We start from the raw sequence: 13,751 nt of genomic DNA on the forward strand, positions 1-13,751 counted from the left end.
GCACATTTTACTCTTCACGAAGAGGGGAGGCTAGGGAACAGCTTAAAAGTTATATCACTGCTCCACATATTGCAATTATTAATTTTGTGCAAGGTGTCATGTGCTGTAATGTAAACAATGCAAATGTGCCACATGCTATTTTTTTGCGGATGTGACGACACTGCAACGCAGCTTCTCTGCCACTGCCCAACCTTTCATGCTGAATGATGTGCTTTGCCAGTTATACTCCATCTCAGTAGTTCCTTGCAGCACTGGGGCAGCGGCAGGGCTCTTAGCCAATAGGAAGGCTGAATTCCCCTAAGATGTGTTCATCCATGCTGCGTCAGCTGCTCAGCGTCTGCTTGCCATCCTTTTGATACATCAGCCACTGTTGGAGCAGTGACGCAACAAATGTTCCTACGTTGTAACTAAAGGCTGCGTACGCATTCCATGAATGCTACTCTACTGTTGGGCTTCGCTTCATCGACACGCTATCTGAGCAGTTCAATACAGCCTCCTGAGCCAGTTTTAGTAAAAGTGAACACCCTGATAAATGTTCACATGCACCGCGCCATCTGCTCAGCGTGTATTTGACGTTTGCTCACCGCTGTCATCACGTACCGTACTAGAGCAGAGTAGGAATTAATGATGCAGTGAACAATGACGCCTTCGTAGCGTTCTGCATCGTCAATGCATCACCATTGCTACTGCTGTGGTGTCACCTGCTAAATAGAAACCGAACCACTTTTACTGCCTGTGTAGTCCTAGCAGTGTCAAAACAAACAGCTGATCTCAATAAGAACAACAAGAAATACCTAATGCGTTGTCCTCAGCATGAGATGAGACTACGCAGTGATGGATTTTACCATTTATTTATTGCTGTCAGGGCGTACAGCTAGTAAAAGGGCAAATTGAGATTGAAGCGGGTGGTCTGGGCTGCATAGGTGGTGCCATGTTGCTGCGTAATCATGGTTAGGGTGGCTACTGATGTTACCAGTGCTAACCGCCACAGTAATTCATCGTACAAGACGGGCATGCGAGAAGGGCCTAACATCTGTAAATCTTTTGTGAACGTCACCATGTAGCCTGCACCAAAGGACAACAAAGCTAGGCAACATGAGAGACGTAAGGCGTGGAATTCACGAGGGAACAATGTTTAGCTTCATGCACCTTCGCAACGATCCATATCCTTACATTAATTATCTGCCATCATGTCAACAAACTCATTGAAGTTTGACTTGTAAATGTAACATGGATGTATTATGCTGTTGTCGTGATCTAAATAAAAAATGAAGAAAAGTGCATTAGGTGTTTTGCAAAAAAAAAAAGAGAGAAGGAGGTGAACCCTCATCTCCTATATGGGAGTAGGCAAGAGAGAAAGGTCCTTTGCGTTGCTGGTTGGGCAAAGAAAGAATGCCTCTGTGCACGAAGAGCAGGTCACGTTCTTGTACTACAGATTCTTCGCTTCTATTTCGGCTGCTACTAGGCCGTTTTAAAGAATTCTTGTGGTAGAATATTCCTTGGAAGACACTTTACAACTTTTATAGTATAACTAAAATTTTCCACTGGGCCCTGGCGAATGGTCCTCTTAAATTTCTGAGGGGCCCATCAAGGGGTTGTACAAATTAGATGAGTTGTTTCTATGTAAACCTCACATTGACAAGCTTTGCAAAAATCTCGGCAAGGCTTGTTATATTCTGCTCAAGAGCCGAAATTGTTTTGATACAGAAACCCTTCGAGAAATTTATTTCAGCTTGTTCCACAGCCATCTGTGGTACTGTGTTGCATCTCTGGGCCATTCATACATTGAGCCATTTATAAAACTTCAAAAGAGGGCTGTCCATTTTATGACTTCCTCACAATACAATGCTAACACGACACCGCTCTTTCAACACGTACACATTTTACCATTTACTTCATTATAAATTTTTAAACTCTTGTAATGGTTAATAGTAGCATCGTTGCTGACTACCCACTCTCTGCTACCAACTTTACCGAATCAGGACGCTGTACACGCAGTGCACTAAAACAAAATTTTCTGGTTCCAAAGGCTTGTAATGTGCGTGGTAAACGGAGAATTTGAAGTGTTGGAGTAGTCGAGAGGAACGTTCAGCCCACGTAAGCTAGAAATGCAGCTAATTTTCAGAGATAATTAAAACTGCATTTTCGTGATCTTCTTTCGTATGTTTATTAATACATTCACCGCTTCCTTTCTCTTTTTTCTGGTGCATTTTCCTTTACTTGTAGATGTTCAATGATACCGTTTGCATATTGAAGATTATTTGTATTGTATTCTCTACTTCTTCTAATGTAAAGTGCATATTGTTGCTGAGTTTAAGTACATGTGTCTGTGCTAAATTAATTGCTTTGCTTCCTCTACATTTTTTATGGATTGCAACTGGCCTTGAGCTAGGGATCCCAATGTATTTGTTCACATTATGTTTTACTCTGTACTGTACGTAAGAAATAAAGTTTAATTCAAGGAAACATTTTTCTCACAGGGCCCCCTAGCCTGGAGCTGCAGCCCCCTTAGCCCATAGGTTAATCTGGCCCCAGTAGTAACTAGTATCACGAATGCAAGTTTTGGCTTGCCATCCCTTTTATCAGGTTAACATTGATTTGCACAGCAGAAATCCTAACATTCATTGCATGCAGAAAACAGCCTTAGATCAAAGGATGCAAGTTGCTTGTGTCCTGAAGAATCTGAACCTTGTTTGGGGTTTTCTGGAATGAAAGCAGTTTAGGTACCTTAGTCTGAAACTCTATTTTGCTTGACTGTAGCATTTATCATGGATGCGAAGTGGGTGTTGTGACAGAAAGCCAGTGTGCACATACAAGAAAAAGTACTGCAATGACACTCAAAAGTTTTCTAGGTGTTTTGTGCAAAACCACAATTAATGTACGGGAATAACATGACAGTGGTCATAACTTAAAGCAACGGTTCATTACAGATGGGGTACACATGTATGGTCACATAAACATAATGGTGCAAGCTTGACATATAAGTGATAGTCCTTTTTAAGATACAAGTGGCATGGTGACATACCGGGAATCAATGCTTGTTATTTCTTTATTCCCAAAATTATCAGTTGTACAATACTTGTGCCCCGATACAATGACGTATCTCTGAATAACAGATGTCACATCCTATCTGCCCTGTGAAATATTTTGCCACATGAAATGGAAATCTCATTGACATAATCAGTTATAGATTTTGCATTAGTTTTATGCTGTTTCTTGCAGTCTTGTCTTTCATGAGTACTTGCATAGTATGGAAAAGGGTACCTTGACATTCTAAATGTTATCTATATATGACCACACAACTATTATTTTTTCCTAATCAGAGGAGGCTCTCGTGTCATTATATTAATTGAACTTCTTTAACAATGAATATGCGACAAGTACTTGCATGTGAACAAGTGTATGCAGCCTCCCAAAAGCAAGCACGTTTATGAAAGTATCTTTCAGTCATATTGGCAAGAAAACTTTCCCATAGGCTTTTTTTCACGCGAAAGGTGACCACACATTTCTTGATCTAGCAGACTGATCTTTTATGCTACAAGTCTGTGCTGCTTTCCTTGCAACGAGTAGTTTCACATATGTCTACAACACGTAGGTCCTTCATCGGCTATTCTTTTTTTTCTACAACTTTGATGTTTTCTTAGGAACAATATATTGCACGTTTTTGAAAGCTAGCCATTCAGAGGCCATTCTTTCTTGAAAAGCTTCTTTGCAGCCAGGCTCTAAAGTTGTTGATAGACTGTTTATGTCGATTTTTTACGTAACAATTAGTAGTCTTGCATTTAAAACTTATCTTTGTGCCCAATATTTAGCTCTCTTTTTGCACTAGTTAAGGTGTGGTACCTAATTTTTTATATGAAAATAAATATTGTTACTACAGGTACGTGTGTCGTCGTATGACTATTGAATATTTGATAAATAATATTTTATTCAATTCGTATTTGAAAATGTTTACATTCGCCCACCTTTACTTCTTGTACAATGCACAAAGAGGCACGCAAGCCATAGTGGTGCTTAATGAAGTCTCTTTTTGCTGCATGTAAGTCGCAAAAAGCAGCTTCTCACAGGGAACTTGATTGTGTTGTCTCGTGTATTGTTCTTCTGCCATATGTATTCTGAATTGATAATTATATTACAGACAGATATATAACCTCTCAATGGAACAGACATTTATTTGATACGCATGAACTCGCACCCTGTTCAGCTGGCTTTCAGTTATGCTGATTGTGGCCAGCCTCTATAGAGTATGTCTGCAATGTGGTATGAGGGTATGTGTGCAGTGCTACTGTTAAGCCAACTATTGTTCTCACAGCAATGTATTGAGTAAGGTTATTGCATAATTAGTATTAAAAAAAGACAGCATTAGTCCAGGTTTTAAGGGTGAGAAAATGCTTGGTGCACTTCACCAAGCATACAGACAGCATATAATGTGACTACATACCATGTGCTAGTTTGTATTTACAAAGTGTTTACAAAATGGGGAAGGTGGCAGTGAGACTCCTTGGGGAAGCAACACTTCAGTTGTACTGATGGTACGGCGTGACCATATAATTTCCTTATTGCTTGGTTAAAAATATGGTGGGTTACAACCTATGAAATGCCACACCAGCAAGGCTGAACATCCATCCTTACTTTTCAGTGGCTTAAATATGCCAGTGTGTTTTTGAGCCTGTATTGTTGAGATTCCAAAATATCGCCTCGTGTGCCACGTTGTCAGATGCCCCCTTCAGGTCTAGCGCAAGAATGGCCCGTGGTGTGTGGCAGGGATGACAATCTCCTTCTTCAATTGCATTAGCACGTCCTGGGTCTCAAGATGTCGTATAAAGCCAAACATGGGGTCTGGCATTTGCTGGGTTTCGTCCAGGTATTGTTGGAGGCATTTGAGTCCTATCCTTTTCATGATAATGCTTATGCATGATGTGAGGGATATCAGCCACAGGTTGTCAATGTGCGGGGACTTGCCCGGTTTGGGGATAAAGCGTACTTCAGCTGTTTTTCATTCTTGTGATAGCTTGCGTGATGTCCAAAAGTCATTGAAGGGGTCTAGAAGCGTCTCTAGGGCCTGATCTTCGAGGTTAGCCTCGAAGATTCTGGTCAGGCCCGGGGGCACTGCTTCGCCGGCTTTTTTCATCAATGGAACAACGACATAACACAGAATGAACAAACACGAGTGCTGTGTGACACGGTCATATTCCATCATGTAATCAATTGTACGCTCACTTTTAACTTGGCAGCTACTAAAAAAAACCGTAAGTAAATCAACAAGCCGTAGTTGAATATTCACTCGTGTGCTCGGTGATGAAGAGAAGTGACTTGTCGATCTACACAGCTGTATTCCGCGATAATAGAACCATCTGTATAAGAGTATGTTAATATACAGGGCGTTCATTTTAAAGTGTTACGGAATTTTTAAAAATCGCCTGTGGCAGGTAGCATAATTCTTATCGTTGAGCTGGGGTTATTCGATGAGGTGGACATTAGTAGCACAAAAAATCGAAACACATATTCAAGTAACAAAAATTGACTAATGAACTTCTTAGTTAATTACTTTACGACACATATTGCAATTTCCGAATTATAGCCGGCGAGCTTGCAAGACGCATCCACTTGAAATGAATTCCCAGGATGACGCCAGCTTTGAGATATTATTTTCCAAAGTGTGGGACGAAATACGTGGGCGTTCCAGTTACTTTAGTGCTTCAATGTATAAAACAGCATTTTGGTAAAAAAGTAAGTGGAACAACAGTGCATTTTTAGGGCGAGTTTGATGGCACATATCTCCAAACTGGCGTCATTCTGGAAATTCATCCCAAGTGGGTAAGCCTGCCAAGCTCACCGGCTCCAATTCGTAAATCACAATATGTGCTGTACAATAATTAACTAAGAAGTTGATTAGTCATTTTTTTAATTAGTTCAATATGGGATTTCTCGTGTTACTAATGTCAGCCTCATCGAATAACCCAGCTCAACGATAAGAATTATGCTACCTGCCACAGAGGATTTCTAAAAAACATTTTTCAACTTATAAATGAACACCCTGTATAACGCTGCGGCGCTTCAGCGTGCTACGCTGTTGCTGCGACAAATCCCTTGTTCATTGGCTTAAAAACGCACGCGCGATCTTGCAAGCTTTCGCTAGCACATCTACAAAAAATGCGCCGTCACGCCGCACACAACCGAGTACATAGCGATGTATGTTGTTACAACAGTATGCGGTAGCAATGATTTAAAAAAAAAGAAAGAAAGGAAAACGGGAAAAAAAAGGCGCAGGTAAGATCACTGCATAGTGTTCGAGAGGTGGCTCAGCGCGCCAACGCAACACATGCAGTCAACAGAGTATGACAGTGCAAGAGTTTTGCGTTTTCGCCGTGACGCGGAAGCTTGAACCCACGCCGACAAAAATATGCCAGTGTCGTCTGCTGTTGACGATAATTGCCGACTTAGAACATCTTTGCCCCGCCTCTCAGTTGCCGGCTCTTAATATACGTCACGTCCCCAAATCGGAGTGCGGATGCCGGCACATGCGAACCGCTCGAGCTCATTAATCGGAAAATTACCTAATAAGAAAACAAACGTAATAACAAAATCCTGGCTCGGGCCAAAATTTTGCTGGTCGCCAGCACACAAACGCTGCGACCGCGCTGTTGCATGTTGCCAGTCGCTGGTTATCTGTTTTGCCAGCCAGAGGGCGCATGCGTACGGCACCGCTCGCGCCGGTCCCAGCGTGAATCGAATTTTGTGCCCGGTTGCTTCAACCGTCCGCCGCCACTGAACCGCCAGCATGCGGTGCGGCTTGCGGCGATGAGCGGCTCGAGCGTGTACAGGCCTTAAACTACATGTTACGCCGGCTTGACACTGAAGAAATGCAGCGGTAAGTTATTTCTTCATAATGAGCACCCGCGGCTGTGTTCTCACACTTCGCGGAGGCCTTCAGCAGATCTATTGTGTCTCGGAGACGTCTCACCTACGCCTAATGTTATTGCTGAAAACTGCTACTTTTTACATTTACAGCTATCATGGACGCTGCACTGCTTTGGATAATTCAGCGGTGGGCCTTTTTTTTTTTTGCGCCATGTTGCGCTCATTTTCCTAAACTATTATTGCGACAACCCCGCAAAGAAATCCCGCTTCCATACATATATACCGATACATATATGTAAGTCGTAATCATCATCATCATCATAAGCCTATTTTATTTTAACTGAAAGACAAACGCCTCAACCTACAATGGCCCCTGTATTGCGTCAGCAGTACAGGGGCCACTCTCGCTCGTTTTTGTAGCGTTGGCTGCTACATAAAAACTTTATTTCTCTGCCACTTCAGACTGCGCTTTCTTCCCCTTGACAACCATTAAAAAGATGTAATAGCCTGCTGCTGCTTATCTGCTCTACGTGTCACTAGATTCGCCGAAGACCACTTTTAGCGCCTAACCTGAAGAAGTACACTAGGTGCATTTGTTTACTTTCTAGCACGTACAATCACCTTCATGCCTCTTGCCGATATGCCTATTATATTTCGTTCCATCACGCGTTCCTTGGCTTCTTGTCGAGTTTCTCTGTTATCCTCCTAGGTTAAACTCCAAGGTTAAGTGCTGGTAGGTTGTACTTATTCATTCCTCATTATACTGGTAGGTTATACTATTCATCACTCATTATACTTATTCCTCTTCAGGGTAATTGGAAAGCTGCCGTCATGACTTGAGAGTCTGTCGCGCGCGTTCTGACCTGTATGTTAATTCGTCTAGAGATGCCCTTTTCAAGATCTGGATCCCCCGTGACAGCTTTAGCATTGGATGAACGTATTCCTCAACATCAAGAGGCTCTCTATTAATCACGAACACTCGCATCCACTAGCATCCGGCTAAGTGGTTATGGTGTTGTGCTGCTGAGCACGAGGTCGCCAGTTCAATTTCCGCCCACGGCGGCCACGTTTGGATGTGGGCGAAATGCAAAAACTCTCATGTACAGTACTTTAGGTCACCGTTAAAGAAATCCAGGTGGTCAAAAATAATCCGGAGACCACCCACTCCGCCGTGTCTCATGATTACATCATAGTTATTGCACCTAAAACACCCATTATTTTTTCACGAGCTCACATTGGTGTTCCAAGCTATTGAAAATTACCTTAACATTTTGAATAGTAACCCTTAAAGCCTTAAACCTCAAATCTAGGTGCTCAAACCTTTAAACGGCCAGTCCATTGCCTGAATCATTCGTTTCAAACCATCTCCAACTTTGCTAAAGTGGGTAGTCTAGAGCTCGTATCTTTAGGAAAAGGTGCATTTTTGTAATAAATAAACATGAACAATGGGCCAAGAAAAATTTTAGTGGCACCTTTATTGTCCCTATAAATGCCTATTTTGATGTTGTGACTATATTGGATTTTCAACGCCTATAAATGCCTTTATATGAATTTTGCCTTAGCCTTATCTTGTTTATAATGCTATCACCCTCTACCGAACTTGGCTGAAGCAGCAATTTAATAATTAATTATTAAGGAAACACTTCGCCGGTGTAAAAGCTGGTATTAAATGTTGACTTGGCGTACCTCTTCACTCAATTCACGTGCTTGCCCGACATCGTCGAGAAACTTGAATGCTCATGCGCAACTCTGTTCGAATGTTGCTGGTCAACCGTCCTCGTCCACCGCGCATGATCCCTATGACGTTCCCATCTCGAGGGATTCTCGTATGGACAATCTGTTTTCCATCGAGGAGTTGCAAGCGGCATTGGCAGCGTGCAGACGTTCCTCATCGCCGAGGCCTGACGAGGTGACGTACGCAGTTCTTGCCAACCTCGGTCAAACAGCCCGGCATGCTCTTCTGGACGTGTACAACAATTCGTGGCGTGAAGGAGTGGTTCCTGCTGCATGGACGTCTAGCCGCCTTGATCCTCTGCTCAAACCAGGCAAATCACCTCTAGAGGCGGCGTCTTATCGCCCCATTGCTCTGGCCAGTTGTCTAGGAAATGTGATGGAGAGAGGATGGTGCTGACACGTCTAGAGTTGTATTTAGAACAGTACGAGATATATCCCGACGCTTTGGCAGGCTTCCGTCGCAGACGATCTTCTATAGAAAACGTCACAGATCTTGCCTCGTCTGTACAGCACGAAAAAGCATAAGGAGATTGTCAGCGGCGATGTTCCTGGACGTTAAAGGCGCTTACGACAACATAACTCATCGAGCCATCATGGACGCTTTGGGCGATGTCGGCCTAGGTGGCCTTGTTTTTCGATGGATATTCGGCTACTAGAAGGACAGGTCATTCTTTGTGCAAACAGAGGATGGCGTGACATCGCAGCACAACACCTACCGTGGCGTACCGCAAGGTGGAGTCTTGAGCCCCGCTTACACCCGTGTACTTAGGTGCTCGTTAGGTGCACGTTAAAGAACCCCAGGTGGTCCAAATTTCCGGAGTCCCCCACTACGGCGTGCCTCATAATCATATCGTGGTTTTGGCACGTAAAACCCCATAATTTATTTTAATTTTTTTTTCACTCTGTTTATTCTCGCGCTCATCAACCTGGTCCATGTGTCGATCTATGCGGACGATATATGCATTTGGTCATCAGGAGTTACGCGTCCCCAGGTGCGCGCCAGGCTCCAAAAAGCGGCCACAAGTAACATCAAGTTATCTTCGAGCACGAGGTCCGGAGGTGTCATCAGAGAAGTGCTCTACGGTCGCTTTCACGCGCAAAGCAGTGAGACCGTACGTTGTCAAAATTAATGAACAGCCAATCATCTACGAGAAGACGCACCGCTTTCTAGGAGTGATAATCGATCGAGACCTCTCCTGGAGTCCTCATGTCTCCTACGGCTGGCCATGGTAACCCATGTCCTCAGATTTCTCGCGGCAAAGTCATGGGGTGCATCTGTGAGGGCGATGCTCCGACTCTACAACGCACTCTTCCTGGGTCTCCTACGCTATAGCTTACATGCACTGAGTGAAACCGGTAAGACCAACCTCCGTGCCCTCCAGTCTGTGCAAGCTCAAGCTCTGAGAATATGTCTTGGCCTTCCCAGGTGTGCATCCACGACAGAAACAATGGCCATCGCGCATGACCACCCTATCAATAAGTGCATTAAAGTTGACGCTTTAGGGTGCACATCAGGTACTTCGCCCGACTTCCATCGCATCATCGCGCCTCCCTCCCCAACGCTCGACCTCGTTCAGCATTTAGCAGGATTATTGCTGCCAACCATGGAACTCTACCGTCAAACTTAACGCCTGCAGCACGACCATCTCTACCACTGTGGTGCCTGCATCCAATCCAAACCCTTCTTGTAATTCCTGGTATCAAAAAAAAAACGGAGATGTTGTCATTCGCCCTCAAACTAACCGTGCTTTCATGTCATGCATGAGAAGCACAGAGAACGCACCCATGTTTACACGGTTGGTTCTGTCTGCTCCAAAAGTTCAGCCGAAGCAGTGGTAATTCCCGTGAAATCTGTCACCATCCAATTCAAGACGTCTCACATTACATCATCGACGGCTGTAGAACTCGCAGCTGTCCATGCTGCTCTGGAATTTATTGGTTCCAAATCATCACAGATGTGGTCCGTCTTTTCTGACTCGAAGGCAGCTATTCAGTGACTGCTGTCCCCTTTCAACGACGGACCTAACGTACAATTAGACACTGACATCCGACTACTTCACCATCACGCAACCGACAAGGGGCACAACATCATCTACCAGTGGATACCGGGTCCACTGCGGAATTTCGGGAAATCCCAATGCGGATGACGCTGCCCGATCGGCCCACGATGGTGCCCCTATTATATCGATACCACTGTCGAGAACAGACGCAGCCACAAAGCTTCACTCCCTCGTACGCGAGCTTAGGCCAGACTCTGTGGAACACCAGTGAATTCAGCACCGCACGCCTCCACAGATTGGATCCACATCTGCAACTCCGTCTTCCACCAGTGTTACCACGAGCGGAAGCAACACTTCTGTGCTGCCTGTGGCTCGGCGTGGCATTCACGAACGCCTATTCCTTCCGCATTGGAATGGCCGACAGCCCTGCTTGCGACTACTGTGGCTGCGAAGAGACGATCAAGCACCTCCTCTGTAACTGTCCCCGCTACAATGTGGCAAGAAAAGTGCTCGCGACTGTGCTTGAAAAACTGGACGATCACCCCTTCACAGAGGAAAAAGCTTTAGGACACTGGTCCAGACGGGTTTCGGCACTTAAGGCCTTAAGGGCTCTGCTGAAGTTCTTAAGGGCTTGTGAATTGTGCTACCGACTTTGAACGTTGCAGCGCGTAGGGTCGCGTTATTGTGCGAATCTTTCTTACTTCAATTTTTTTTATCACCTTTTATTCACTTTGCCCCTTTCCCCAGCACAGAGTAGCCAGCCGGTATTTACACTTGATAAACTCCTTGTCTTTCTTTCCCTTTCTTTCTCTCTCTTGAAACTTCAATCTGTCTCGAATTTTAAAAAAATTTGGGCTTTCGCTACTGGAAGAACCGTCGAGGGTTCTGACCAGCGAACATTTTGCAATTCCAGAGGGCATTGGACCATTGAACATTCAGACATTCAAGCATGTCCTGCTGTGTTTGGTGGATACTGAGCCTGTTCTTTTTCTGCATACAAACTAACATGTTCACAACTGTGGTAACTAGAAATGCGAATTTTTTTATATAATGCTTCTTTGTCTGCTTTCACAGCTTTTCTCGTGATGTCTAGCAACACTGAATTTGAGATAAGTATAACATAGACAACTTGGCTCATTCTCTTTTATCGAGAAAATAATATTTATATCACAAAATTGGGGCTTTGTGGGTTGTGTTCCTTTGAAAATCGTAATTTATCTTCACATGCACAGTGGGAATTCTTATGAATTGAGCTTATATATGTCTTGAATGACAGCTTTAGTGGCTGTTATGGGTGCCTAACACAACATTCTTTAGTGCCTAAACACCCAATCTCTAACTCCAAATCGCATTTTTATGTGATGTTCCCTCTTCACCATTGCGTCTTATCATTCTAGATATTCGTGTGTACTTGACCACTCATTGACCACACAATATGTCCATGGCTGCTGGCGTCACTGCCCAATTGCAAACCTTTTAGTAACCTCGTCGAAACATTACCTGCTCTTCGATAGTTTTCAGGCCTTCGCATAGAGAACAAAATGTTTAGAACATCAGATATGTTTAAACCACTGTAAATGTCCCAGTGCCAGTATTACCCGGAGTATGAAGAAATAGAGAAGGAGAAACGAACGCCCTTGTGCACCGCAATGCCCCTAGCTACGGACGAGAGAGAGAGCGCGCGCGTCGGGAACGAGAGAGAAAGAGAAAGAGCGCAGCCGGGCCCAACTCTACTCGGGCATTGGCGGCAATGTCTCCTTTCGCGGCTCCGTAAAGGCCTAAATATAGCCGACGTAGCGTGAACCGTGCAGTTGGAAATGCTGGCATGTCCAAGGAAAAGACGAATAGAAGCCTGTCACGACCCAGAGAAAACAACTGCTCGAGGGATTCTCGCAGCGCGCGCGTTTCAGACTAGCGACAAGCGGTTCGCAAGCATGGCGGCCGCGGCAGCGAGCCCGCGAATGTGACGTCACGTAAATTCAGGTTGGCCTTCTCAAACTTCCTATTGCAAAACTTTTAGTAACCTCGTCGAAACATTACCTGAGGGCTAAAAACTACAGGCTTAGGCTTCCTTGTCCACCCACTGTTGATCGGTTCCAGTCTACACCTTCACCAGAGGCATTTATCTTGTTTGGACTAGATTGGTTGGTCAAATTTCTGCGTGGCAATGTTCTGGCTGATGAGATGAATGTGATAAATCACTGATCGTCCCTTTCTAAAGCAAGCTTTAGCCAGGCTGATTAACGTCCAATGGTGCTATCTTTATATCTGATATTACTTTAGCTAATAGTTTATTCGCATATACTACACTGAAAGCTAGTTGACAAACCTACAATTGGTTTATTCAATAACATCTTTTTATGCATATATATGTACACTAATCTATTGACAGGGACACTAAGAGTCATGAAGCATGGCATATAAAAGCTCGCAAGTGATTCAAGTACAATATTATGTAATTTCCTGTTCATCCACCACCTAATCATCATGCGTGCCCGCGACCGTGCATGTAAGCAAACACATTCGAACAAGCGCCTTACCGCATGACAGAATCCACGCTCGTGCTATCGCATTACCACAGGCGTTTTCCATCGCTTCTCCACATTGTGTGCTTCGTCGCTCGAACTTTTATAAATGCTGTCAGGGCCGCGAGCTTAAATGCCACCAACCATTGCGAGCTCGGCGGCGTCGAAGCTATGCGCATATGACATGTGCGGCTTGAGAATCCCAGTTTTCTTCCATTCACAACGTCACGGATGCTTTGCTGCTGCCGCAAACGCGTGATGAACGCAATTCTGACGTACTTTCCACCCGGTGCGTTCCGAAGTGTCGACACATTCATCTTATGCAGACGTAATAGACACCGCGTTCTAATCTCCGCCTGAAAACTTTCACCGACGATTACGACACTCCCTAATACGAATTTAGTGTGCATCTGTTTATGAGTTTTGAATTCGCAATTTATTATGGCAAATAATTTGATTCTGAATGACCGGGTGCTCCCGGCGGCGGCGCTGAGCGTCTGCTCTAGCTCGGGCAGCTCGTTTAGCCGCAGCGGCAGACGAAGCATTTCCATTGGTTGCGTCACTCATTGTTGAGAAAGAAAGCGTGAACACGGGGATGCGTGGCTCGCGCGGAGCGCAGAAGTTAACTATA

The 13,751-nt window shown here is 44.4% G+C and overlaps 1 protein-coding gene across 2 annotated transcripts in view; it reads right to left on the bottom strand.

The window, feature by feature from the left end:
• The window catches only part of LOC119446045 (uncharacterized), a 75,286-nt gene extending 61,996 nt beyond the window's left edge, over window positions 1-13,290 (bottom strand). For both annotated transcript variants that reach the window (XM_049663851.1, XM_049663850.1), the window contains exon 1: window positions 13,136-13,290. In XM_049663851.1, the coding sequence (XP_049519808.1) occupies window positions 13,136-13,187 (52 nt within the window). In that variant the 5' untranslated portion in view covers window positions 13,188-13,290. The remainder of the gene's footprint in view (window positions 1-13,135) is intronic.
• Window positions 13,291-13,751: the final 461 nt, after the last annotated feature.

Source organism: Dermacentor silvarum, chromosome 3, assembly GCF_013339745.2.
Source record: "Dermacentor silvarum isolate Dsil-2018 chromosome 3, BIME_Dsil_1.4, whole genome shotgun sequence".
In the NCBI taxonomy this organism is placed as follows: Eukaryota; Metazoa; Arthropoda; class Arachnida; order Ixodida; family Ixodidae; genus Dermacentor; species Dermacentor silvarum.